This window comes from Neodiprion pinetum, chromosome 1 (assembly GCF_021155775.2).
Source record: "Neodiprion pinetum isolate iyNeoPine1 chromosome 1, iyNeoPine1.2, whole genome shotgun sequence".
NCBI lineage: Eukaryota > Metazoa > Arthropoda > Insecta > Hymenoptera > Diprionidae > Neodiprion > Neodiprion pinetum.
Window position 1 is genome coordinate 4,560,766 of NC_060232.1, and position 26,733 is coordinate 4,587,498.

General features: G+C 38.7%; 6 protein-coding genes across 9 annotated transcripts; 3 read left to right on the plus strand and 3 right to left on the minus strand.

The window, feature by feature from the left end:
- The first annotated feature begins 2 nt into the window (after positions 1 to 2).
- LOC124211784 (uncharacterized) lies at positions 3 to 998 on the plus strand. 2 transcript variants are annotated; one of them, XM_046611212.2, is made up of 3 exons: positions 3 to 362; positions 527 to 693; positions 860 to 998. In XM_046611212.2, exons 1-3 carry the CDS (start codon positions 186 to 188, stop codon positions 984 to 986), a joined length of 471 nt encoding a protein of 156 aa, XP_046467168.1. In that variant the 5' UTR covers positions 3 to 185; the 3' UTR covers positions 987 to 998. The 2 variants fall into 2 exon arrangements, with proteins under 2 accessions (XP_046467168.1, XP_046467159.1); XM_046611203.2 differs by having other exon boundaries at positions 12 to 362; positions 524 to 693.
- LOC124211628 (thyrotropin-releasing hormone-degrading ectoenzyme-like) lies at positions 595 to 26,428 on the minus strand. The gene is made up of 14 exons (XM_046610913.2): positions 26,389 to 26,428; positions 5,608 to 5,860; positions 5,180 to 5,512; positions 4,691 to 4,846; positions 4,305 to 4,613; positions 4,029 to 4,212; positions 3,526 to 3,945; positions 3,214 to 3,406; positions 2,880 to 3,133; positions 2,591 to 2,787; positions 2,306 to 2,473; positions 2,017 to 2,160; positions 1,777 to 1,858; positions 595 to 1,695 (listed from the first exon to the last, which is right to left on the minus strand). The coding sequence occupies exons 2-14, from the start codon at positions 5,766 to 5,768 to the stop codon at positions 1,558 to 1,560; spliced, it is 2,739 nt and encodes a 912-aa protein (XP_046466869.1). The 5' UTR covers positions 5,769 to 5,860; positions 26,389 to 26,428; the 3' UTR covers positions 595 to 1,557.
- On the plus strand, positions 12,822 to 19,259 carry btn (buttonless). The gene is made up of 5 exons (XM_069136323.1): positions 12,822 to 13,119; positions 14,122 to 14,423; positions 15,483 to 15,802; positions 18,422 to 18,591; positions 18,791 to 19,259. The coding sequence occupies exons 2-5, from the start codon at positions 14,128 to 14,130 to the stop codon at positions 18,875 to 18,877; spliced, it is 873 nt and encodes a 290-aa protein (XP_068992424.1). The 5' UTR covers positions 12,822 to 13,119; positions 14,122 to 14,127; the 3' UTR covers positions 18,878 to 19,259.
- Positions 19,357 to 21,329, minus strand: LOC124211722 (MKI67 FHA domain-interacting nucleolar phosphoprotein). Its single transcript, XM_046611079.2, has 4 exons — positions 21,132 to 21,329; positions 20,799 to 20,990; positions 20,586 to 20,694; positions 19,357 to 20,490 (listed from the first exon to the last, which is right to left on the minus strand). Exons 1-4 carry the CDS (start codon positions 21,216 to 21,218, stop codon positions 19,592 to 19,594), a joined length of 1,287 nt encoding a protein of 428 aa, XP_046467035.1. The 5' UTR covers positions 21,219 to 21,329; the 3' UTR covers positions 19,357 to 19,591.
- Positions 21,432 to 25,273, plus strand: LOC124211633 (uncharacterized). Of its 3 annotated transcripts, none has more exons than XM_046610927.2 (8): positions 21,432 to 22,451; positions 22,580 to 22,889; positions 22,967 to 23,307; positions 23,432 to 23,648; positions 23,729 to 24,067; positions 24,146 to 24,299; positions 24,430 to 24,593; positions 24,683 to 25,273. In XM_046610927.2, the coding sequence occupies exons 1-8, from the start codon at positions 21,784 to 21,786 to the stop codon at positions 24,986 to 24,988; spliced, it is 2,499 nt and encodes an 832-aa protein (XP_046466883.1). In that variant the 5' UTR covers positions 21,432 to 21,783; the 3' UTR covers positions 24,989 to 25,273. The 3 variants fall into 3 exon arrangements, with proteins under 3 accessions (XP_046466883.1, XP_046466892.1, XP_068991494.1); XM_046610936.2 differs by having other exon boundaries at positions 24,149 to 24,299; XM_069135393.1 differs by having other exon boundaries at positions 21,432 to 21,534.
- Positions 25,414 to 26,082, minus strand: Sem1 (Suppressor of exocyst mutations 1). The gene is made up of 3 exons (XM_046611223.1): positions 25,922 to 26,082; positions 25,743 to 25,839; positions 25,414 to 25,529 (listed from the first exon to the last, which is right to left on the minus strand). The coding sequence occupies exons 1-3, from the start codon at positions 26,001 to 26,003 to the stop codon at positions 25,475 to 25,477; spliced, it is 234 nt and encodes a 77-aa protein (XP_046467179.1). The 5' UTR covers positions 26,004 to 26,082; the 3' UTR covers positions 25,414 to 25,474.
- Positions 26,429 to 26,733: the final 305 nt, after the last annotated feature.

Genomic DNA, 26,733 nt, shown 5'->3' on the forward strand with positions numbered 1-26,733 from the left:
TCCCCAGCGTCAATTATGAAATTCACGTGGTTTCCTACATAATCCAATGGAATAGCCAGAAATTCCTGTGATGCATTTGAAATACCTCTACCCTCCATAATTTGAAATTAAATTCTAACGGATGGTTCGGCAAAATCTAAAGATCCTCGAGGTTATACACGACAAAGAAATCATAAATATTAGCAATGACCGAAAACTGTTTCACCAAGTTACTAAAACACGGGCAAAAATTTGACGAAGGTGTGAAAAAACTGACCGAGACGTGGCGATATCCTCAAAGAATATTGGGAGGTTATGGCGCAGACTTGAAAGCGGCAGAAGCTTCTCTGAAGATTTTAAAAGATGATCTGTCGCAGTTTCAGGTATGTAGAATAATATTTTCTATTGATTAAAGTAATTGGGTTAAAAAGAATTTTACAAAGTAACGGTAAACTTTGAAAAGAATCCAACGTCACAGTCATCAATCCGTCGTTACAATAATTTTTTTCCCATATACCTATACCTGATAAAAAAAATCTTTCAGAAGAACATTAACAACGATGCCGAATTGAGAAAAAGTTACATGTCTGAGATGGAAACATTTTTAGAAGAGTCGCAACATGTTTATGAAGATATCGTGCAGTCATGCAACGATATGGAAACCGTCTTATCAGAGTATGGATATGAAAATCCGCAAGACGAGAGTGTCGAGCAGTATGTTTAATTATTAACATTTTACAATAATTCAGTTCAGCATGTAATAAGATCATACAGCATTTGACTTTAATATTGCGTATTACAAAAGAGTTTCAAACTGCATTTAGAAATGTTGTGATCTCAGTAAAAAGAAATTATGCTTAGTATTTGGTTCTGATTACAGGTCAGAATCGGACTCTGTTGTGGATACCAGCCTAATTCCATCTGATGTCACTGACGATCTTTTGGAAGTTGAATTTACTCCAAATATGACTTGGCGACAGAAACCGAAAACGATGGGAATGCCGTAGCATCAAATTGAATGCAGTGTGAAAATACAGATGAATTGCACTAATCCTAAATTATTTCACATACATCAGCTGCACAGAAAACGATGAGACGATGTCGTAGAGAGTCATTGAATACAAATCTCACTTTCTTAAATAATTCTGCTAATGATCTGAACACGTTTGTTTCTGTTGGCAGCTGGTGACTCTAATAGGTTGTATATATTCATAATACGAATTCAAGTTTCACGAAGACCCGAATTATATTTCTATAATGTTGTGCCTTTCTATTTTTATATAAATAAACAATTTAGATTAATTCGATTAAGCGGTTCTGATTAAAATTGTTGCTCATGCATTATTCGTTATGTTTGATAGGTTTAAGTACAATTTTTCATAGTTTGTTCCAGCCATTAAGACTTATGCTAACGATGTTTTATTCTATAGTATAAATACGCACAGATTTTATAAACAATTCAGTCGTATATAGGCTGATATGATATTTGAGACCAGTTTCGTTTTTTATACTATAATAAATATATAATAATGTGTATACTTAAATGAAGATTGGAAATAGAGTCGTACATTTTATTTCTCAGATTTCTTTCAAAATATCTTGGATCTGTTTCTTGTAGTTTGTAGTCCAAGCCTCGTTAATCTTTACCTGCTCAATCGCTTGTTCGAAAGCAGTGCTGGTAACGCCCAACTTTACGGAATCTTTAAAAGTCTCCAACTATAATAATGAAGAATTTATTTGCTTGGATGAAAATATTTATACCTATGAATAGTGGTATAAAAAATTTAAGCGGCATACCTCCTTCAGGTCAGTTTCGGAATTCATGTATCTTGGTAGTGCCGTCACCATTTTTGCTACTGCTGAGAAACCGGAGCCGTAGCTAAAAATAAAAATAAGCTGCTAAATGTTGATACAGGCTCACCGAAAGACTGCCTAATTATGTCAATACTCATGATTAAGTTTTTTTACACGGCTCCGGTAACATTTCCCATGCCAAGTGTATATTCTCGCAGTAACATTTCAGCACCTTGTACTTACTACTCGTTAAGGGCAACCCAGTTTTCTCTAAGAAAACGAAAAGCGATGTCTTTGCCAATCGGATTTCCAGCGACAGAACGAAAAACCCACCAACCGTCTTGTTTCCGTACACCAGAACTTTTTGAAATTGATTTTTCCAAATAGCTAATTTTTGTCCACAGCGAAGAAAACAAAATCATACAAAATTATAATGATTGATAAAAATTTTTTGTACCCGCAGCTCTGAGTACAAAAATGGCAAACGTTTGAAAGTGACTTATACTTCATTTTTCTCTGAATCATATATCACCTGAGGAGGATAGCATCATCAGTTATGCATCCCAGGGCTTCCAGTAACACTGTCTTTTCCGATCCGGAAGTCGTTTTGAGATATTGATTCCACAAAAAATTCCATTCACTCTTACCCCCGTGTTTTAATCCCGTACAATATACCCAGCTTCTTAAATTAGCCGGAATTCTATAAGAACCACATCGAAGATATGTAACTATACAATCAAAATTCCTATAAAATTTCTTTAACAGATGAAATACTTGTCAGTATTAGTCAAAGAATAATTAATCTCGGTGTATTTACGGATTTTCTTTCGCCGGTGGCATTTCAATCCAATTTTTCAAAAATTGATGCGCACGTTGTCGGCATTCTTCGTGACCGACTATGCAAGCCCATTTCATTATTTTTCCTCGCCATCGTCTCTCGCGATGTCCGTCGTTCTGCTTTTCCACCGTACCGATTGTCTCAAAGATTTTTCTCCCAAGTCTCAGCATAAATTTCTTGTTTTGTAACATCAACGAAAATTAGTGAAATAAATCTATCAGCAGAACTCACATTACAGGCTTAAAAACATGTGTGATCCAAATCTTACATTATAGTCCGCGTCGTCGTGCATCTTGTCATGTATGTATTCCAGTTGGTTCAGCGCAGCATTCCAGACCAAAAAATCTGTCTCATTTTCCAATCTACTGATAAGATCAATCGCTATTTTGTACCGCAAATTCCCCGCTCGAGAAGCCGCGAGCGAATCGTCGATCAGTTGTGATCTAATTACCGGCGGCAGTGTTTCAAAGGACTGTGCAAGCTGCTTCCAGTTTCTATCGTCGTAATTGACGCGATAGTAACCTGCGAATTGGTTTCCCCCTGGTGGTTATTAGTCAAAAAACAAGGAGGAATAGAATGGTTTCAACTTAATGCCGCGTTACCCGTTTGACCAAGGTTGAACAAAATCCACTGATCGTCAGGTACCGTGTCGTTTAATTCCAAAGTAGGATTCCAAAGCCACGCTTTGGGCATCGTATCGTTGTATCTTGGATTCGATTGGGTGGTCCAAGTCAAGGGAATCCACCAGGATTCCGTGCTATCCTGACAGCCGGCAATTGCCCAGCAGAATCGCTCCTGCATCGGGTAAGTAAAGTATTCGTGTGTTCGAAATTGAACAATACTTTTGAGACCAGAAAAATATTATGCAAATGCTTAATTTTTTTGTCTCTTAACTCTGAGAAAACTGGGCTTACTTGAAACACGGTGACTGTTCCAGTCTTGTAATTCCTCTGTACTTGTAAAACAGGGTAACCCGTTTGCAAGGTCCAAGTGTCCATGACATTTTTGACAGTGATGTAAGTGACCGGATTTTCGCTCAAACGGGCCTCGTAAGTCAGAGCCTCCCAGAGAACATCCTGCTCGGCATTGCGATACGAGTAAGTTCTCAAGTACCTCTGTATTCCCATCCGAAATACTTCGGCTCCGAGGAAATGGTGCATCATGCGAATGATCGAGCAGCCTTTGATGTACGAAATAGAATCGAATATCTGGGTAATCTGGTCGGTGTGATTCAGCCCGACGGAAATTGGGTGAGAGCTTTCCAGCGCGTCGCCCACGAGTACATCGTGAAGATCCTGGATCAAGCTATCGGTCATTCTCCACGTTGGTTCCACCTTTAAACCAAACTTCCAAGATTAACAGCCCCGCGCGTTTCTCGGTCCGTTGCAGCAACTGAACAGTGAGACTCGATACTTGCATGATTAACTGCCATGTTGCCGAAGAATGTTGCAAACCCTTCTTTCAACCATAGATCAGACCACCAAGCGGGAGTGACTAAATTTCCGAACCATTGATGGGCCAGCTCGTGTCCGGCAACACTCGCAACGTTTTGCCTGGCTTCGGCAACTGCCTCCTTCTCGTTTACGAGCATAGCAGATTCCCTGGTTAAGGATCGAAAGTGTTTTTTGTCATCAATTGTAGCCAATTATATCGCATAATTGAGAAATGGGTAGACGCGTAGCGGAGACGATACCGAAATGTGATGAGACCCCAATTTTCCATGGCGTTGTAACCGAAGTCCGGCAAAGCCACTATGTCCTGCTTATCAAGCGGAAATGGGATCTTGAAGTAGCCTTCCAAGAATCGCAACATACTTGGACCAATCTTCGACATGTACTCGGTCTGATCGATCACGTCATGCCTTGACCAGAGCCGAAAAACGGGCTGGGACGAATCTTTTACTTGGACGTTATCAAAGTCTGTTACAATGAAGGCCACGAGGTACGTGGACATCGGTAAACTCGGTTGATAATGGTCCCAGACAAAATGCGGCATGTTAGGCCTGTAAATAAACGAGGACAACTAGCTCGAATGATTATGAAATTTCATTGAAAAAGGTGGAATTCGCACAAGTCTCACATATCTTGGGTCGATTTGAGCGGCATGTTTGAAATCGACGTCATGTTCTCTCGCCTGCCAAGAGATATCCTGAATCGAGCTTTGAACGAAGGCTCATCAAAGCACGGAAAGGCACGTCGAGCGTACGTTGGCGAGAACTGAGTAGTAGCTGTCCATCTGCAAGACGAGTTTCGCGTGAACAATAAACAAGGTGCGCCAAAGAAAAAAAGAGAGAAAAACTAGGTCAGCCCAACTGGAAGCGATAACATAAAGTAAAACTCGGATGTCGCGATGATTGCACAGGTTTTTTATACCATCTCCTATTGATTTTCACTGGATAAAACCGGGGAAATACTAATACTAAAAAAATTCCATCACTTCAGGTTTTTTCTTGAACTTGTCTTTTTAGTTTCATTTAAAGTGAAACTCCCGTTTGACTCGAAATGTGTTATCCTATTATTGATTCTAAAAATCATATAATATATTTTTTTGCTGATCCGTGTTATGTACCTGGTTTCATTAGTTGCCGAATCGACATAGCTGCTTCTGTAAAATCCTTGCAGAACGTCGTTCAATATCCCGCTAAACCGAATGTACAGCTTATGACTTTCGCCCTTTCTCAATAGCTTATTTACGCGGACGATAACAAGCTCGGAATCATTTTTCACCGTGACATTAGTGACCGCAATATCCTTTGCCAAAGATACGATTTCCACTTGATGAAACGTAATTTCCCGAGCATTGAGAACTATCTTGTTCGTAGTCTCCTTGAATTCCATTGTTATCCAAAGTTCCCCACTGCTGGTGAAATTTCCATCCTCCAAATGCGGGATTATCTTCAATCTGGGCGTCGGGATCGCGATCGAGAAAAGACACAACGTATAATACAACGAATTAAAAACCGCTGTCACCGCAAGATTCAACCATTTCATCCCTACCTGTACTCAACTGGCGAAACGGACTTTGGCAACCTTTCCTCAACTTTGTCACCCTGATTATTTGGGGTTGATTCCGCGCTCGCGTCCGGATTTCCGGAAGATGTTGTCAGCATGTAGGCGATCAGGCCGATCGCCACACACGTAGCAACAATCGCAGTCATTCCTTTCGCGTTCAAACCGCAGCCCTTCGACGTCTGATCCTCCTCGACGCCTTCGTGGCGATCGTAAGCGAGGAACGTCACCTCGGCGATGCCTAAAAATAAGACGAACAAAAAAACTCACCTTTCTAGTTTCGACCGTTCCGCAACCGGTTATCGGTCAATGCATTTTCGTGCATTCATCTTCACGTCATCAATACTTGTTATAACTGTACCGTTACCGAACGGAGAAAAATCCCCCTGTTTGTATTACCGTACCGTACAGGTAAACATTTTATGTTACTATAGACACCGGTAGCTAGTGCATTGATTATTCCTTCAACTTGATTAAGCGTACCGCACAGTTTAGTTAGTTATTCCAACGAAGCGGCTGGCTCAACGAACCACATTGTGACAGTAATTTCAACTACATGCTCCAGCAAATTTATCGTTGTTACGTCGCAACATTTACAGCATTGACTAGTAAATAAGCGGCCTGTTTTTGTAATTATGACGCCCGGGATTGCCTTTGAGAAGCAGAATTTGAGTTTCGAGCTTTATCAGACAAACAAAGTAGGAATTACCGCACAGGTATTTTTTTCATACACGCACCAGTGACTTTGGTAGAAGTTACATTCATTACGGTATTCCGAACCAGGGATTTTATTCTCCGTGCAAGATTTGAATGAAAACTATGATGACGATATACTTGTTCAAGCTAGCAGCTCATAATGACCAATCGAATTTCAGTCATTGTGAGTCGCAGCGAATACGCTGACCCTGAGATTAATTACTGGTATGTCTGAGAAACTCCATACCCTAATCCGACGTTATTGTTACGGTTGAACAACCGCTTTATTATACTTAGACCGATAATGGTTTGGTACTAATGATCGGAAAATTGTATACATATATCTATATCAAACAGCTGTTTAGATATGACTTGCGAAGAAACGAAGAACCTGTTACAAATCGATTGACTCTTCGACTGAATTCCGTCAATCCTTGGAACAATTTACTTGATTAATGTATATAGATGAAGCGAAAATTTCTAGAAATCAAACCTCGATCTCGATAAAAAAAAAAAAAAGAAAGTGAAAGAAAGAAACAAACCGTCGTACCTAATTCACTTGCATATTGAGTTGGAGATCGAACAATTTGTCATTAAAATGAAACAATGCAAGGGAAAGAAAACCGAAATACGACGTTGCAAGAAACGAAGCTTGTACAGATCGTCTTTAACCGAATGAAAACGGGCACATGTTCCAACGTACCTGGGGTTCGCCTGGGGCGAGGTTCCATTTTTTCTAAACACTTTTTAATTAGTAAATATTAGAGCAAATCGATCCTCATCGCGGACTAAGAGCAACTGACTTTGTCGAGCAGACATAGGTGGTGGACCAATCTGGTCTGGCAGCATTCCGAAAAGCGATAACCAAAAATATCCACCCTCTTGTAGGTTTAAAGCTATATACATATTTCTTGAGTGGTCTTTGCAGTTTGATATTCAATATACGTTGTAAAGCGTGACGTGTTTAAAAGCTTTCGAGCTTGTAAGAGTGTGTAAACGAAAAAGCAGACCCATATATCCGCACCGCTTCAATGAAGTCGTTATTGTTCTTATACACTCGGATCCACGGATATACATATCTACATTTTACTGATCATTCTGGCTCGGACGGTTTCGTTATAGGCAATACTTCAACCGCTGTTAACCTCATTCCCCTTATACTTATCCCGTTAAATATTGGATATCGATATTTGTCAATTAATCGATTAAACGACACGTGGTGTCTTAGATTCGTATAATTCGGGTCAAATGAATCTGGAAGGCAAGTGATAACAAAATTTTCACGCAACATCTAGAAGCGAAAAAGTATCGATAAGAACATCTGCATCCTGCGGTTACAAGCAGAATTTCCTCTCCGCGTAATTAACGGTTCAATAATGTTACGCACGTGTTAAACGTACCGCAATCAGTTTCTGCGATTTCACGTCTGCGAAATTTTATTACGTCGTATCGATAATGACGTCACGGACGAATTACGATATCGCATTTTACACAGTCGATATGCATTGGAAATCCAAAAATGTAAACGTGGCGATTACAACGTCTACAGAAATTAATTACGATAAGGAAAACCGTTATATCAATTGACTTTGGTGGTTTTGTCTATTTTTACCGCAATACAACATCATCCCCGCCTATCCGCAACCTCAAAACGAATCATCTATAACAAAATTTATATATTTTGGTCCCGGGAGAAGTAAAGATTTTCCATTCAGTTGGCCCCCGCCTCGATACATTAATATTATAGCGGGCAATACTTGAACTTATGCGATCTCAATTAGGTCTTGGAACTTCCGTTCCCTGAAAGCAAAATGCTACTGTTTAACAGCCACGAGGGTATAGTCGTTAAAATACTATGAAGCTGAAGCTAGCAGCTAAAGTTAGCGAACAAATCTTTCAAACGTTTTGGAAATAGAAAAAGGCATTTCAGTTGGAGATATTTAAAAAAATTTTCATTCTCGGACTTGACTAACTTATTCGGCTGCCAACTCTGGCTGCCTAGCTTCAGCCTCGTAAAATATTGCAGTAACCGATCGCTCTTCAAGTACCAGCCGAGTCAGCAGCTGGATTATACATGTTCAATTAATCGTGTCTTCATCCTGAGTCGCCGTACGAGCATAATAGTCGAATCCGTATTATTCCCACAACAAAGTTGGGGTTGTCGGAGACTGCAGGTCTGATATAAACCGTGTGCCCCTGTTCGAAGGCGTCGCCTGCCTAATACTGGATGCCTGGCTTTCTCATCACACCGAGAAATTCTCACGCATCCAGGGTCCTTCTCACTTAAAAAGTCACCAACTTCTCGACCACATTACACTCCGTCATAACCACCGCACGGGGACATTACGCATTCATTAACACCCACGCTTGGATTTCTTTACGCGAGCTTTTTTTTTTTTTAGCCATCGTAGTGCAGGTACACGGATGAAAACCTTTAACGCCTAACTTCTGCTTCTATAAACCTAATTCAAACTTGAGATGAACGGTGGTATTTCGATCATTCGTGCGGTAGGATTCTGTACGACAACGTGTCTTGAATCGCCTGCGGATCGCTTATTAATTTCTGCCTCATTTTCATTGCGGGTTTTAGGGGGGGGGGGGGGATTAAAGCTTGGACGGTCTAAAATCATATCTATTTTTAGGAGTTGCTTATTTATTTATTTTTTTTTTTTTTTTAAGAAAATGTAAATACTTGGAGCAATTTGAGTTTAAGGGCTTTATTATTTATAGTTTCAAGAACACTGTAGAATTTTCTCATTGAAACTAGTAAGAAAATGGCGGTATGGCGCACACAAGTAGCGAATGACCTCGTTTCCTATCCGGTGGCGCAGATTCCTCGGTCAATTTTTACCCGATCCGCTTGAAATTTCGACACGATTCGTAAAACTTGTTTGTCGATTCAAGCTCGTGGTTACATTTTCGAATTGCAGTTCAAAAATTTTTGGCTACGTGCTCAAACCCGAGAAGGTAATCTTAATTAAAAAAAAACTCTATTCGTGTGTTACAAGTTGGACAGTGAGTGATGTCGGGAGATCCGCCACCGCAAAAGCTCCCGAGTTCGGAGTCCTTCGCTGCTTATACGCGTCATGCCGCCATTTTGTCCTTAATTTTAACGAAGGCAATTCCAAAATATTCTCAAAACTATACAAATACAGCCCTCAAACTCAAACTGGTCCAAGTGTTTTCGTTTTCTTTCACAAAAAAAAAATAAAATAAAACTCTTAAAAATAGGTATGATTTTAGACCGTTCAAGCTGTACCCCCCCTCCTAAATAATCGAAGGAAAAGGAACATCCGTATAAAACGCATCGCCTCCAAAAGCCGCTTCCGGTCTCTCGCCTCAAGTTCAAAACTTACGACCGACGTTCGAACCGACAATCGGTGCAATTTTTCCCAAAGTATTTTACGGGTTCGCCTTTTTTTCGTTCGTCAGACAGCTTGGCACCAAAAAGGTTTCAAATTTCTCGATGCTTTGACGACACAATCGCCAGTGCGGCGCGTTTCCTGTCGGTACACACACACACACACACACACACGCGACAGAAGGAGAAATACGTTAGTTCGCACGCGTGCTATGTGACTCGAAGGTTTTGGGTTGGTTTCCTCAAGCCAAACAGGGCGAATGATTAATAGGGGTGCGCGTCGAAAGGGCAAGCCGAATAGTAACCGAGGCCTGTTTTCTTAGGTGGGCCCTTCTCTCGCCTTGGATTAACTTATGTTCTGGTTGACGTAGTAATGGCTACCGTTCAATGAAATCTAACGAGATCAGTTCCTACGCGTTACGTTGCACGCGGCAGCTACCCGGGCAATGAATGAAGTTGCATCGGGTACGTACCTGCAATGAGGCCTCAATTACACTGAGAAAAGTTTCATTTGTTACGGTAACTAGAAAAATTCAGTAAAACAGGTGTCGTTGAAAAAAACTGTTCGAATATTGTTGGAATTACGAAAAACGAGGTACGCCTAACCATTTTGCGCCAGCAGCTGGAAAACTAATTTTCATTTTCTACCTAGAACTATATTTTTCGATTACGGTAAAAAATGAAAATAGTTAAGGACTGAGCGGTAACCGGAACTGAAAATTTCTCTTTCTTTTTGCCTTCCTTGCATACTATTTTTCACGGTTAGTATGAATAATCAGCCAACTATTTCATGAGAAAATGAAAATTCTCTTTTATCATTATCGCAGACCCAGCTTCGTTTAGATATTGATTTTGCATTTATAGGTACACGTATACTGATCAACCTTATTTGCTGCGGTGTAAAGATACAAGTTAAACACGACGGCGGAGGTCTTCGTGCGGATTCCGGCTCAGCGGGATCTCCGGCCCTTAATGGACCGTGACAGACTTACACGGTCGGAAGTCCTTCTCGTTTTACAGAAAACATTCGGAGTTTTGTCTAGAGATCTGAAAACTCGCCTAGGTAATGGAAATTTCGTTTGTATTTGAATTAAATTGCCGAAATTAAGTATAAGGGAAAGATAATCCCTTGAGAGCGTGTAAAATTTAATTGTGTGTTTTTTAAAAGTTAAAAGTTTTTTCCCCATGTAATTTCTGGATGAGTTTGAAGTTCGTGACCGTGTAAATATTTTCAAAGAAATGTTACACATTTCCCAAAAAAAATACATTCAACGGAAGAACTGACGTTCGAAACCTAAGTCACTTCTGTTCTGAAATCATTTAAAATTTTTTACATAATTTGGCATAAACTGCTACAAAAACAAACAGGCTAATACGCCAACAAATATGCTAACAGGCAGATGACTTTCGAAGTTTGTTGTCAATTGTGATTATTAAGAGAACAGTCAGCTTAGTAAATGCAACTCGGTATTCAGTTCCTTATCGAAAACCGGACACGAGACATCACAAGTGTTGGGGAATGTCAACTTATGTTGACATATATATATATATATATTTTTTAATATATATATATATATATATATATTAAAAAACAACTACACATTACGTAGTACCCCGGTGCAAAAGCACGCTATCCGTACAACAGAAACAGGGGTCGAAACCCGAGTGAAGCCCGAGGTGTAATAATAATGAGAATAACGGAATACGGGTCTTAAATTAGTGTTAAATAAATGTTTTTCGGAAAGTGAAAAGCTGAAAGTCGGCGATACGGAAGGCGCATTGCGGCTTTGGATGTATCACAGCTGGGGGATCGGTTCCGTACGAAGATAAGACGTGTATGCCGTGTCCGCGGGATGCTGCGGGATCTCATTAGCGGCTTGCGGAACGCACGGCGGGCAATCGCTCCGTTTCCATCTCGTCCCGATAGCCGACTTCCCGACGTCTCCGTTGACTCGGGATTTTTCGGCTACTAAGTAAACAGTAAATTACCGACACCAAACGCCTCCGGCTATTTTACGCAAAGTGCATTCGGTGCACGCGGCCTTTCCGTAATTGGTCTCGAAATAGTTGACGCGTCGTAGCGACGACGTTCAAAAAATATATCATCCAGTTTCGGCATTTCTTCGATACGATTGTAAATAAAATTGACCCTCGTCGTTTCATTCGGTTGTAAACTGTTGTTAAAAAAAATCGTGATTAATAAGAAAATAACGAGATTTAGCTCGGATTATTGGATTTTGATAATAATTTCGCAAAATTATTATCGTTTGTTTCTACGAGCTTGATGCGGCGTTTCTTCTTCCATTTATTTTTCACAAACTTTTTCCGAAGAAGAACGCACCTGCTCTGCAGGCGTATCGGTATTTTTCATCGTTAACTCTGTGTACAATTCTCGAATAAGAAGAAGGTAAAGAAACGCGGTCTGCAGGGATCTGGCAATGTATAAACGTTTTTTCTTTTTTTTTTTTCCCTCAACTTTTCTTTCAACCGAGTCTGCTGTACTTTGAACTGTCTATCACGCCGACTGGTTGAAAAAAGTGAACAAAAAAAAAAAAAAGAAAAAAGAAAAAAAAATTCGTCCAACGAACGTTTTTACCCAACACATTTTGTATTAATAATCTCGGTTAATAATAAAATTGTATTATAACGCTAATCAAGAATCCTTAATTGTAACTATATGTGTACACATGTATCCATAAATGAGAAAATAAAGAAAATATTTCTCGATAATCGTTCGTAGTGTCTTCGTCGGCAGATTATGGAAGACGTATAATTACTCGATATTACAATATTAAAGTACAATCAATATGGGGGAAATACTCGTCGCTAGATGAATTTTTCTGCCGCCATACCGATTACGCGATGTCGAGTAAAAAGAGAGGCGAATAAATAAAGCGCTTAGGAAAGAGGAAAGAAAAAAAAAAAAAAAAAAATGAAGATACCGCCTACCGTGCTCCTGGATCAGTGCAAGTTGGTCATAATTGGTGACAATTAGTCGGTTATTCGTGGGCATGCCTCGTTACGATTGGCTACCGGACTGTCGCTGTCCCCGTTGGCCGTAGCCCATGGGCATCAGGGAGATGTGCTCGGTGTGTCTTACAAGGGAACACATGTGCTACTCTGACATTTCGAAGTTAGTGCCGAGACAATTCACACGAGGCTAGTTTTCTTTTATGACGTCTAGTAACAGTAGTATAATACTGTGATCGCGCGGTGATTGAGTTAAATCGGACCTGTTGCTGACATTCTTTTTACACATATACTCTGGGATCGTTCTTACAGTAAATAAATTACAATAAATAATTGTGACGCGACGGAATTGCATTACAACAGCCTGCAGCTGTTCTATCCTTCGATTTTTATACCGTATCGAATTTTTGTCTTCATAGATTTCTTCGCAATCGTTACCGTTCAATTCTCTTCGTCAAAACTATCCGAAGCAGGTATTTATCAATATTTTGTAATTCGACTGAAAATAACGATTGACTTTTAATTGCTCCGTCGCACCGTCCGGAATCATCTATAATCACTAAACATTCAATTCAGCTTGTATGTATTTTCCTAATGCTGCGCAACAATTTTCTCACTTACAAAAGTAACAATTGAACGAATACGAATACCGGTCTTTTTTACAGTACTTTTAGTTTGTGATCAGCGTTTAATTTTTATGCTATCCTAACTCGATGTATGCAGATCGACGGTGATATTTAAGACCGGTATAATAGTGATTTTTTTTCCCCCCTATTGTTTGTAAATGGTAGAAAATACGATATTATACGGTATCACTGACTTGGATAGAAACATGGATTTACATAATCTTACCAACTTTTTAACACGTGTAAGTAATTCACGATCTGTAAACAGGATTTGACAGAAAGAGGTTGAAAAGTATAATTGTACGGAAAAGAGTCGTGAATTACTGACGATTTTCGAAAATCATTTCCTCCTGCCTGGTTAAAGGTTAACAGAAAAATCCAAGCATGAATTCAAATGAAATCCTACAATAACGCAACTTTGAAGATATCTACCTATATGTATAAATTATTTCTCATATTAATTGTCCGACATTTACCAATTGTACACCGTGGCAGTTAGCAAAATAATTTTCGATAATTTCCCACGAAATGAAGTCAAGATTCCGCAAAGAGAAGATAAAAACCACTGAAGAAATATTTAGAGATATATTTGGCGATTTCTGGCCAACTTTTATTGAAAGTAATTCAACTTCCGTTATCCAAAGAATATCTGACACGAAAAAAAAACAAAAAAAAAAAAAAAACAACCAGGAAAAAATCCCATTCAAAAAATTTAAAGATTCTGCAGAAAATCGTATAAAGAATTTCGTTACTCGCGAATAAAAAAAAAAAAAAAAAAAAAAAAAAAAAAAAAAAAAAAAAAAAAAAAAAAAAAAAAAAAAATTGAAATAGAAATATCATCTCCGGCAGTTCGGGATGGATTCTTGGTCAGATGGCAACGTTTCATCGAGACTCCGGATCGGCGAAGACGTGTTCGCGTTGCCTCCGACGCCGCCGACGCCGCCGTCGCTTCACCCGGACGTCCAAGCAAGCCGTTTGCAAAGTAGCTGCGAAGCGTCCTGGCTCTACAAATGGCCTTGGGACGTCTCGACGGATCCTGGAGATATTTCGGAGGCGATGGAATCGGGATGCTCTCTGGTCTGCAACCATCAGGGAGGATTGAGTCCGGCTCGAGAGACGATCGAGAACAGCCAAAACTACCCGATGAACAGGTGAGTCGAACGGATCGAAGATTTGCTTACTCGTGATTATCGCCGAGTATTTTTCAAGTTTTGTAATTCGTGACTTCGAAGCGATTCGGACCTTGCGATTACGACCCCGATTGCACTTGGTTTTGAATGACAAGCTGCGAAAGGATCAATTGAATTTTTCCTAAAGACATTCAACGGATTTTATTACTCGAGCTACGTGGTGGTAAAACAGTAGGATGTGGGCATAGATGGACTAAAGTCTGATTTTTCTGAAATTTTTAAATGCCGAAAGTCATTGTACGGAATATATATGTACATACATGCACGATGAAGTATGGAGATTCTGATCACTCTTACGTTTTCCTTTTCGCATATTTTCACCTTTATTGTAATTGTTTCTGACTTTCCTCGTCGGTTCAAAATTCTGTGAATTTGCTTTTCCGTGTCTTTGAAAGTTCGACATGATGACGTGGTCATTCTGGGGCGGGGTTGTAATTCCGAATTCGAAAAGTTCCGAAAGTGCCTAATTGAAATTGGAATTATCCAAAACCCGACGCTCAAAGATCCGAAAGGACAAAATGCTGACAGAGCATAACTCTGACGAGTCAAAGTTCCAAAAGTGCAAATATGAGAAAGTTAAACAATCTTAAAACATGGAAATTCCGAATGATCGAAGATTTTCAGTTCCCTGAATTTCTGGCTTGGTAAAATTTCACCACTTTGATCTTTCTTTGTATCGGATTTTCGATACTTTTACCTTCAGAATCTTGGTCATTCCGATTTTCGGTTTTTCCGATTCTTTACACCCACTCGTTGAGTATATTTTAATTTTCCGAATTTCACTCAATCGGAACTTTACTTTTTCATAAACTTTGCTCTATTCTGACATGAATTTACAGAATCTTGCATTTCGAAACTTTGCGCCGTCGGGTTTCCGACAGTTCGAAACTTTGTTGTTTCGTCAAAGTTTGACTTCTTCCCTCCACGTTACGCCACCGAATAATTCGGAATCGGACGCTTTCCAAACTCATCAAATTCGGAACTTGAACCACTCCTCTCCTGAAATTAATTTGCCGACAGATGGGAGGTGCAGCATTACTCGAACCAGGTTATAACGTGCGGCACCTTGTCCGCCTCGTCTCAGTGTTCACTGAGCAGGGAAGAATTGGGTCTCTGTTCTCTGACAGGAGCAGGTGATTCCTCGGAGGAAGTGTCTTGCGCCAAGTACAACATCCAGGCGCACCAAACGGTTTTCAGAGCCTGGGAGGTTCCCGATTTGCAGGCGGGCGCAGCCCACGATTTTCCTGCGGGAAATACGACCCACGAAGTTTACCAAAATTTGACCACAACCAGCGACGACGAGGCTTCTTCCCCGACAACTTCGTCAGAGTTGGATTGCGGTAGGTGGAATTTTTCAAAAGCTTCTTTTTTTTTTTTTATACAAATTTCCTCCCACGAATTTTCGAAACCGTTTCCCGCGGAATTTCGATTACCGGAAGTTGAAGGATCGCCTCGCACGTATTGGTTTCTCGGGATTCTTTTCTCGTAACGAAAAAATACTGACAGGGAAGAAAGTCCGTTGTTTTATGTACTATTTACCTTATTGCAGTGTACTACGTTGCATTGAGTTATATGTATAGTAAACTTGGCACTGTTTGTTGATAATTAATTTATAACGGACGCGTTTATGTCTTTAACGTCGCCAATGCGGCTAACGCCAGTCTCAGTTCAGCCTAAATATTTACCTAATCCCCCGACCATTGTAATTTCCCGTACGTGCGTACATTATAAAATGTTCTTCAAGAACGTTACAATACAACTGCATGTTAATCTCGCTCTAAAACAATATCACATATTTTCCTACATGTATTATAAAGAACAACGATTGATCGGTACCACTGCTGGTTTCCTCCTCTCGTTATAAAATTTTGCAGTATGATATTTCGAGATTCTTCACTCGCATCTTATAGAAAAACCACATAAATTATTACATACGTCGAATAATTTCGGACATTAAAAACGACCACGTATTCAACTAAATATACATAAATACGTATATGTGACATATAATAACGACGAGTGTGAGTTAGATACGTAACGCGTATAATAGTACATCAATTTAGAGCGAAGAACACGTGTCAAGTCCAAGCCTTTGACCATCTGTGACATACCCGCCGAAAAACTCTCTCTCAATGAAACCGAAGCGAGTGAAAACATCGTAAACTTAGCATTCTCAATGAAAAACGATTGAACGCTACACCACGATCTCTAAAATGTGATATTATGGTACAGGGTTATAAGAGAAACTGGAGCCGGTCTAGTTGCGCCAGTTTTACGCTGTTTTAATTCGTTTTTTTACACCTCCTCATCGCGCTCTGCGCTTCCTTTCTTTATAAGTATGACAATCCGAAAGAGAAGATGAATGCATACAATCGTATTATAATCTCGAACAGTACGAATCCCTGCAGGAGTTTCATAGCATTAAAATGTTAAAAATTTCTATATAAAACATCCTAAGCTGTATCGGAAGTTTTATTCGAATACCATGCATTTACTTCTCATTCGATTTACAAATACAATAACTTTACTACACATTTTAGTAAATTCAAATTACCAATTTTTCTATTTTTTCTACAAATTTTAGTAAGAACGAAAATTTTCATCGTAAATTTCAGACATAAAAAAAAAATACATAATAGTTTTGCATCGATGCATCGAATTTGTAAGTTTGCAACTCTTTTGTACAGTAAACGCTTTGTAAATTCACAATAATTTTGAACAGTGATACATAATATTCGATATAAAAAGGGTTAAAGTTTAGCTTTTCTTTAATCAATGCGTATAATCACACGCGTATGTACACACCTGTATATGTATACCATATATACACTATATGTTGATAGAATAAAATCACGATTCCAACGTATCAAATCGCGCGCCTGTATTTATTGTACACATGCTGACGTCATCGAGCAAATCGCCGAAAGGGTGACGAGATAGCGGCACGGAAGCCGCGCATCACAAGCGAACGCATCGCGTATACCGCCAATGCATATGTGTGCACATTGCAGATGCGTGTATGCACTCAGGAGATGATGCAACGTTCGGCAGGAGATCCGCGATTCTAGCCAACCCACATTTCAAGTGGTGCGAATCGCCCCTTATATATGTATATTTATATAGGTATGTATATATGTCCGTCTCCCACTCTCGCTCTCTCTTTCTTTCTCTCGTCGCGGCGCCGCAAGGAGAACGTCATCGTATATGACGCATCGGAGATGCAGTTATTTTCATCTCCGACGGCAAAAAGATTGCCGACGGGCAAAAATTCACGGTTTTGCGACGCCCTCCGCGTTATATGTGCATCGTCCTTTCATTCCGTACGACGAGACGTGTTAATTAGGCCATCGGAATATTGCAGGATTACTTCATTTTCGCGTTTTGGACAGGACGAAATTACGCAGTTAATACCGAATTTGAAAAGTTTAGAAAGGCGTTAATTCCGAATTATTTGGTGGCGATAACAGAAGTGAAGTAATCAAACTTTGAAGAAACAACAAAGTTTCGAATGGTCGGAAAATCGACTGATCAAAGTTCCGAATTATGCAAGATTCCGAAAATTCATGTTACGATAGAACAAAGTTCCGAAAAGTAAACTTGCGATAGTTACGCCCTTCCAGCATTTTATCCTTTCGGAACTTTGAGCGTCAGGTTTCAGAGCATTCGAAACCTCGATGTTTCGTACAAAGTTTGATTTCTTGACTACATATTTCGCAACAAAAGAATTCGGAATTACACGCTTTCGACACTTTTTAATTTCGGAATTTGAACCCTATCCCCTGATCGACGTAATTTAAGTGGGTATATAAACAATCAAATTCCCATTTATCTTCGTCTTTTTCTTTCGAGTGTATCGAACTTAACACCAGCTTCTACAAATTTACTTCGTGACAAATATCCAGAGCATAATCCCTATATTTTATTCGATGAAGATAAATAAACTCTTTCAATTATTTCAGAGGCAAGTAAAAGGCTGAGCGGAACCGCGACGGAAAAACCACGCAAGGAAAGAACAGCATTTACTAAACAACAAGTTCGTCACTTGGAGTACGAATTCGCGCACATGAATTATCTCACCCGACTTCGGAGATACGAAATTGCCGTGGCTTTAGATTTAACGGAGCGGCAGGTAATTCTTTGTTAACGTTTATTTTCATAATTATTCAACTAATTCATACGATTTATGTAAATCACTTCGAATGAATGATTGAATAAAGCCTCGAGCCATGTTTGAATAATTCACAAAAATTATTAAACAAGGTGCAGTTAATAACTGTTCACGCGACATTGAATGATAGGGTTATTCAACTCTCATCCATTTTTTTCAGGTCAAAGTTTGGTTTCAAAACAGACGTATGAAATGGAAACGAACGAAAGGGTGCCCCTTATCTCAGAACCGCGGAAAAAAATTATGATTAATTCTGACCAGCGGAGTGGATATATAATAAAATATACAATACATTACGTATTTATATAAAATTTGTTTTTAATTAGAAGAAATAACTAAATTGTAAATATTATTCGCTAGTTTACAGTAAAGCGAATAAATTTATCGACAATATCAAAGGTTTATCGATTTCCGGAGCATAAAATAAATTCTTGAAATATTTCTAAAAGATTTATTATCAGGGCCGTGATAAATATGTATTAAAATTTTCAAAATATAATTATATAATATACTTGACAAACTAAAATATGGAACATATAAACTGTATTTTTTAGCACCAAACTCCATACTTTATGTAAAAAACGAAATAAGGAATAAAATTGATTTAAATAAACAAAATATATATTTACATATTAATCCAGGCCCTATTTGTTATCTTTAACTAAGATTTATTCAACGTTCTGTGCAGAACGTTTGTATAAAATAATTCTTTCGCAAAATCACAGATTACGCATACTTCGTTTATTAAACGCTGTGATGAAATACATGAGCTGTATGTACAATCCATTCCAAGGATCGTAGGAAAAATTATTTACGATTTCTAAAATCGTATATGAGGTAAAAGTTCCATTGATCTAATCGATCATTTTCACGAAACATAAAGTAAACCAAAACTCGATCCGTCACAATTGCTGAAAAACTCAATTACAATTAAATCCAGCTTAGTTCGATGCATCATCATTTATGCCGCTGCACCTTTCTTTTTCCCTTTCTTGCTCAGCGATACTTGAGCTGCTATTTGTTTTTTGGATTTTTTAACCGTTGGTACTAGGAAAGAAATTTTCTTTTGTCCCGACTTTTCAATGAGCGGCACTGCAGCAGGGATATTCTTTTGTACTTTCTGTTTTGTCTTTTTAACAGTTGGTGGATGATCAATCACTTCCACTTGCTGTTTCAGCTTCTTAGCAGTAGGCGGATGATCAATCGACTCAATTTTTCCCTTCAATTTTTTACCTACAAGTAATTCAGTTAACACTGCTTCTTTCTTCTTCTTAATAGGAACGGAATCAGCTGCCATTTTCTTCTTAGATTTTTTTGGCAAGCTTATTTCGGGTACTTGAACTGTGCATGTAGAAATTTTCTTCTTCGGTTTTGGAACTGCTAAAATACTAGCCTTGATAGCTACGGCAACCTCGTCAGCCGGTTTCAATTCTGACTTGTTCTTTTTCTTCGTCTTGTTAATCGCAGGTTCCTTGACAACTGCTTTTTTCTCCACTTTTTGTAAAGAACCATGTTCAGCGTCAATTTCACTCGCTACCGTACCATTGGAAGTTTTTATCTTTTTCGTTCCTGTTGAAGCTGGTCGAGAGGCAGAGCTTTTTCTCTTTTTAACTTGCGTGTCTTCGGGTACTTCAACGGGTTTAATCTTATAGAAAATTCCTGCCTGCTCAAGTTTTTTCTCCATAACAGAAATTTTTTTCATTTTCCGCTGAGCCAGCATACTGTCAACACTATTATCCACATTTTGGTTTTTTCGCATATTCTGTTCCTTTCTTTTCACTGATCGAGGAAATTGTTGCTTACTCCATGGACGCCCTGCGAAATAACGCCCATGCTGTTTCTCAGGCGGAATGTACGTCGCTGAAAACATTTTACGGAATAACAACAGTTAAGAAAACGTCGATACTTTACTGCTTATAAAATGAACTTGAATTTTCCTATCAAAACTAATCTACCTTTTAGCAGTCTTCCAGACATCAGGTAGTTGTTCATAGACTGTGCAGTAATTTTTGCCACTTCGCTGTGCATGAATTCTATGTACCCATAACCACAGCTTCTACCGGTCTACAAGATGGAAATGAATGAAAATACGTGTTTGCAACTTCAATGTTGTTTGGTTATATACTGAAAGAATAAGATCGTTGAAAACGAGGCTCCCAGATATCTACCTTTACAGATCTAACCACTCTAGCTCTGGTAACCTTCCCAAATTGCTTGAAATAGCTAATCATTTGTTCTTCGAAGAACCCATGAGGAATGTGCCCAAGATAAACAATCCCTCTATTAAGCGAAACTGATTCAGTTGACGATGGAACATCGCTGTTCTCGATAGGAATTATAGCTTCGGGTTTTTTAGGTTTCTGAAATGACAAATCGTCGAGTGTCAGTTTCAACTATCGGCTGACCGAAATAGCAGACTTGATTGGACTGGATAAGTTGCCGAATGCGCAACAGATTTATAGGTTATGTTAAACACGTGTTTGGATACATTCGAAACATACCGTTAAAAGTTTTTGCTTCACATTTTTAACGGCTTTGCTGAGTGTCGATTGATCCGATTGATCTGCAGCTTGTTTTGCTATCTTCATATTGTTTTTTCAAAAAAAATATTACTCCACTTTGAATTCTATTTATTCGATTATCGTGTGGAAAAAATTGAAGAAAATTAGCTGATGCGTAACGGTGGCGGGATTTGCGGAATTAAACTTTAGAGTCACTACGGTAGCGACAAAAGGTTCACTGAATATCCACCAGAGGTCGCCGCGACGCGTGATTGCCGCTTTTTTCAATGTATTCCGGAACACACTGTAGTAAAAAAATTGCGAGATCCGTCGGCTCCTGTCACACAACTGTCAACTACTGTCAACGTGAGCACAAGAGATAAGATCAGTAATCATCGATGAGGTTCGTTAATCATGTGTCATTATACGCGTGAAAATATAGACGTTATGGCAGGAATGACAGAGAAGAATATTCATCGTTGTTGCAACGACCTGAACGAAAGTTGGACGACATTTTTTTATATTTAGAGAAAAAGATTGTGAAATATATCAAAGACTTCAAAGTAACACGAGGTGCAACACGCAACACCAAAAATGATACTTATCTGTAGAAACAATTGAAGCAGAAAGTGGTTAACTAACGAAAATAAATATGGAGAAAGTATTCTCGATAAGCTGGTCAAATCGTATTTTATTGATCAGTCTTTTCTCTGTTACAATTTGCATGACGATTCAAACACACGTCGCTCATCTTACTGTGCCGCTTCATTTTTTAATATCTTGGGCAATTTTTGTGATCACTATATCGATATGGCTAAGCTGTTTCGTATTGAGATTAATGCTCAAAGTCAACGCACCTTTGACCACTGAACCTTTCAACAAATGGGCTCAGGGATGGATGAAAAACGACCAAACAGGTAGTAGTCATCAGCCACAAAAACCGGTAGTTAAAAGTGTCGATAACGATGAAGAAACGAAGGACGAAAATCAGATAGACAGACAAAACACAGAGATAAATAATCTTCTCAGAGACCTGAGGGCTGATGGAAATTTAGATGATGGATCTGTTTTAGAACAGGACCTGCCTGTAACTTTTGTGGAAAAAATAAATGTGGAAAAAGTTATAAACGATATTGATGCGAACTTTGTTAAAATTTGGTACAGAAATGTGAGCAATGACGATGCTTTTCCTAACGAGTCCAAACAGTTGCTCGAAAATCTGATTCTTAAATTCAATCATCAATTGATACGAATTGATCGAATTGAATTGGCTAGAAAAATTGGCAATATATTCTTGTTGCATTTGAAGGAATATCGTAGGTAATGATCCACATGTTAAACATTGTATAATTATGCACTGCAATTACTGATTCACCTAGCTTCGTTTTCATTGCAGTCTCACTTAGGAAACTAACGATTTACTGCAATGTTGTTATTCCTTTCATCAGAGCGCTGCGTCGTGTTGAGAAGGGAACTGCACTAGACATCGAAGAAGCCTATCGCTATGTTCATCCGGGTTCGCGAAGCCTAGCGGCGTTAGAGCACAGTCTTCATCGAGTGGTCACTGTATTGGCAAGAGAATTTTTACAATGGGAATTGACTAGTTCGTTACCTTGTAAACTCTTATTTTCAATACTGGCTAAAAAATTGCTCACAGGAATAGAAAGCATAAGTTCGCCAGAGTGGATTTTAGAAGAAATTGTAAGAGCGATTAGCTCAGAACCAGTAAAAAATGAGAAATGTGCTTCGGCTAGCGAGGTGGTAATACCTTCTTTCTATTTATTTGGGGATCTCCTTTAATCCAAATCATACTCATCAAAGTCGAATCTTTTCAGAGTGTTGTGTCTACGGCACTCAGTGATGCCATACGTTCCACAACAGCTGCAGCGATATCGCGTCCCTTACCTAAAGCTGGTCAAGGTGCTGATATTTCACCAGATTTCAAAGATAACAATCAGAATGCACAAAGCACAATGGAAAGGAAAGCTGCTCTGAGTTTGGAGGGCTTAGAAATAAGTCACAGAGGATTGTGGGCTAATGTTGAAATATCTGAACCTGATTCTGAACCAGAGGAAGACAGATTGTCTCCGGTTTATGAAGAACCAACTGATTTTGCAACGACTATCGCCAGACTGCGAAGTCTTTTGCACCAAAAATCCAACGCCTCAACACCATTGTAAATGTGTATTTTTTTCAACCAGTTTAATTCAGACCTGGCCGCTTCTCCAGGTTCATGCAAAATCTTAATTTGGAAGCTAATAAAAAAATAATCCCGAAGCTTCTACTAAATTTAATTGCAGACAATTGGAGGAAAAGTCTTGCACAGTTTACGAAGGCAGCCACTTAACTATTCCTTGGACAGAGTTTCATACGGCACCCGATGGCTCTCAGCAGCTCCTGTACTGCATACAGTTTGACGACATAGAACAGCATGGATCACACTTATTTGAAACTACTACAGCCACCGTTAAGAGGCAGTACTCAGATTTTGTACAACTTCACGCTAGTCTAGCAGAAGTAATTATCAACTGACATACAACCATGCTTAATAATCGCTGAAACACAGACGTAAAAAGCATTCAAATATCTAACTTCAGGTTCCATCATTGGCGGTTGCAATATCAAACATAACTTTACCAGAAGGCGGACGTGTGGAGATGGAAAATTATTTAAAACTAGTTTGCTCTCGTTTAGCTGCCGATTATCCACCACAATTACGTCACTTTTTGAGGCCAAGCAGCAGCAGTAATAAAAAAGCGGACACAGTGGCACCACGCCTAGATAGATTTTTGGCTAAAACCGTAAGCGGAGTATTCAATACTTTGAAAACTGTTGTGCCTGGTTTTGAAATGGATACAGAAATAGAAGTGATGCCGATGCCGACATTAATGTCACTGGCTGATGTTCCGTGGCGGTTTGTTGAGGACTTAAAATCTGTGAGTTTCAAGTGTCTTCCAAAGTTCTATCCAATAATATATTTCCACTACTGCCAATAACTTTTATTATAAAATCAGCAGAATTTAGCTCGAGAATTGCAGCAATTGGTCGCGGAAAGAATGGACTACTGTTCTGTGGACACGGCTTACGAAGCAGTCGAATCGGTCGAAGGTAGCGGTGACTCAGAGCTGCTGGCTCATTGGTGGGAAATTTTTAACACACCATACGACGGTCAGTAATCCTACCTCCAACATTGTACGCGATGAACAGATCTAATTTCCATCAATTAGCAGTAACTACTTTGAGAAGTTCTAAATTGAATGCAGCTATAACTTCAATAATAATATTTTAATTTTTGCAGAAGAACTTGATGAGCTGGACAGTAAGATAACTTTAACGCAACTAGTTGTCGACTTGGCTTCTGAAGTTTTGGGTGGATCCGGATGTGACAACGTTATAGAACAAGAAGCTGTTGTTAGAACTGTCAAATTGTTCTTTGGAAATATTGCTGAGACCACGTTAAAAGTAATGTTATTGACAAATCAGATTGTTAATTAACATTTACGCTAAGTGGCATCAGATTTGACTGTAAAATCCGTCTACTTTTGTTCCAGAATTCGATTCTCAAATCTTTTAAACACTTGGATAATCTGGACATATTTGCCAGCTCTGGTAACGAAAATACTAAAGGATTAGATATACTGCAGGATGAATTACTACAACAATTAATGTCAGCAATCCCACCTCACATAAAGATATTCTTAGGGGACAATGAAACAAGCGAAGCATTTAAATTTCTCATGAGGTCTTTGGATAATAAGAAAATTAATCGAGATTTGTGTTTACAATTATTGGACGTTTTAGCTTCACAATTATTAGCTACGTCCAGATCAACCAATCAAGGTGTATCAGCGTACTGAAAGTGAACTAAAAAGTTGTCCTAAATTTATTTTCAAGACAAAGTAAACATTCTCTGCTGCAATTATTTTAAATCTAATACCCACACCTGCATGTATTGATATTTGCTTCTAAAATGGAAAAAAAAAACGGGTAAAATGTGACAAAAATAGATTCTATTTGTATTTACACTGGTGTACTAGCTAAGGATGTTTAGCCAAATCCCAGTGAAGTTTTGTTATTAATTGTACAGATTTTTCAATTGAATGAAAAGTATGTATAAAAAAAAATTGTCTATCAAACAATGATATTTATTAGATTTTATCTCAGTGACTGTGAAAATTTTTAAACAAATATTCGTACATGAAAGAAACTGAGTAGAACTTTTTGCATTCGTTACATGTGCTGTAATTGGAACTTATCTCTTAAGAAATTAAAATGATACGTATGAAATACATATAGCAGTTTATTACTTAACAATTAACATACATCCACACTTCGTTTTGAACTCAATTTTCCTTTCCCGAAGGGTCACCCTGTACTTTCTGCTTTTCCAATTGAGCTCTGCAATAACGATATGGTAAATTAATTATGGTCGTTTTCTTGGTTGAAGCGAGTTAAGAAACGGGTAGTTTGATACCACTAATAATGAAGGTAGCAAAGACAGTACATCAAACTTTTCAAATAACACAGATAGACTTGAGACATGAAAACTACGAAGAGTCCGAGGCAATTCTTTAACATTTTATGTTAGACAAATAAGAGTCAAAGTCTTACCTTAATTGTTGGCTAAAATCATCTTCGACGTCATCGTCATCCCAGTTATCCTCCCACACGCTAATATCGGCATTGTCTTCATCTTTGGCAGTCCAATCTTCCGTGATTCAGCAAATTTGAGGTTAGAGGGTGAAGAGAAGCAAAGAATATCGGGATAAGATAAAATAAAGGAAACTTACCTTCGGCAGGAAATTCTTCGAATTCATCGTCTTCCTCAAGAAGTCCCAAATCAACTTTCGATTTATCGTTCTTGTCGGTCATTTTCACTTTATTTCACCCTGATTTCAATGTGACGCCGACGTCGTGAGCCTTGCACGTTGTTATTATTATTACCACGAAGTATATTACGTTTCGAGAAGGCGTACATAGGTATGTAGAATCATATTGTCTAGCTTGTTTGTAACGCCGCGAAGTATGTTTCAAGGTCAATCGCAAATAGCGCGTTCAGAATTGGAACATATAATTTGAAAGATAATTCTAGACTATAAACAAAATGTACCGGAGATTTTTTTCCATGATAATAATTTTCGCTATTGTAGTGACAGAAACTAGCACTAGCAGGCTGATTATAATTAAGCTTAAAATTGTAGTCAGTATACAACCTGGGGAAACATTACGAAAAATACAAATCGCATGCAAGACTTACCTTTTGTCGAATTCGTAGCTGCATTGAACTGTACCCATTGTGTGGATCCACGGTTGAACACATATCAGTATTTGTTTCACTATACACTCCTGTTATGCACATTGTAATAATTTCTTCGACACTAATAAGCTATTTTTTACAACCATACACCGGCAAACTCACATCGTAGACCGTTCCAATTAGATCAAACCGCACTGAGTCACTGATATTCAGAGTTTATTCGAAGACGATAAAAACCAGTACAACGATTTTTTCGAATCACGAAAATCACATGTTTTCTCGTCGAAAAACAAGACACGATCTACACATGGATTGATAAAGCAATAATTACGTCTATACGCAATG

Coding starts and splice junctions, on each gene's coding strand:
- LOC124211784 (XM_046611203.2), top strand. CDS start 186: ATGACCGAAAACTGTTTCACCAAGTTACTAAAACACGGGCAAAAATTT. Junction 363..523: donor ATGATCTGTCGCAGTTTCAG/GTATGTAGAATA, acceptor AAAATCTTTCAG/AAGAACATTAACAACGATGC. Junction 694..859: donor CAAGACGAGAGTGTCGAGCA/GTATGTTTAATT, acceptor TTCTGATTACAG/GTCAGAATCGGACTCTGTTG.
- LOC124211628 (XM_046610913.2), bottom strand. CDS start 5,768: ATGACTGCGATTGTTGCTACGTGTGTGGCGATCGGCCTGATCGCCTAC. Junction 5,513..5,607: donor GTTTCGCCAGTTGAGTACAG/GTAGGGATGAAA, acceptor CCCGACGCCCAG/ATTGAAGATAATCCCGCATT. Junction 3,407..3,525: donor GAACAGTCACCGTGTTTCAA/GTAAGCCCAGTT, acceptor TACCCGATGCAG/GAGCGATTCTGCTGGGCAAT.
- btn (XM_069136323.1), top strand. CDS start 14,128: ATGGATTCTTGGTCAGATGGCAACGTTTCATCGAGACTCCGGATCGGC. Junction 15,803..18,421: donor TTCGTCAGAGTTGGATTGCG/GTAGGTGGAATT, acceptor CAATTATTTCAG/AGGCAAGTAAAAGGCTGAGC. Junction 18,592..18,790: donor TAGATTTAACGGAGCGGCAG/GTAATTCTTTGT, acceptor CATTTTTTTCAG/GTCAAAGTTTGGTTTCAAAA.
- LOC124211722 (XM_046611079.2), bottom strand. CDS start 21,218: ATGAAGATAGCAAAACAAGCTGCAGATCAATCGGATCAATCGACACTC. Junction 20,695..20,798: donor GAGTGGTTAGATCTGTAAAG/GTAGATATCTGG, acceptor TCCATCTTGTAG/ACCGGTAGAAGCTGTGGTTA. Junction 20,491..20,585: donor GTCTGGAAGACTGCTAAAAG/GTAGATTAGTTT, acceptor AAATGTTTTCAG/CGACGTACATTCCGCCTGAG.
- LOC124211633 (XM_046610927.2), top strand. CDS start 21,784: ATGGAGAAAGTATTCTCGATAAGCTGGTCAAATCGTATTTTATTGATC. Junction 22,890..22,966: donor AATGTGCTTCGGCTAGCGAG/GTGGTAATACCT, acceptor GAATCTTTTCAG/AGTGTTGTGTCTACGGCACT. Junction 23,649..23,728: donor TTCACGCTAGTCTAGCAGAA/GTAATTATCAAC, acceptor ATCTAACTTCAG/GTTCCATCATTGGCGGTTGC.
- Sem1 (XM_046611223.1), bottom strand. CDS start 26,003: ATGACCGACAAGAACGATAAATCGAAAGTTGATTTGGGACTTCTTGAG. Junction 25,840..25,921: donor CGAAGAATTTCCTGCCGAAG/GTAAGTTTCCTT, acceptor GAATCACGGAAG/ATTGGACTGCCAAAGATGAA. Junction 25,530..25,742: donor GATTTTAGCCAACAATTAAG/GTAAGACTTTGA, acceptor TCGTTATTGCAG/AGCTCAATTGGAAAAGCAGA.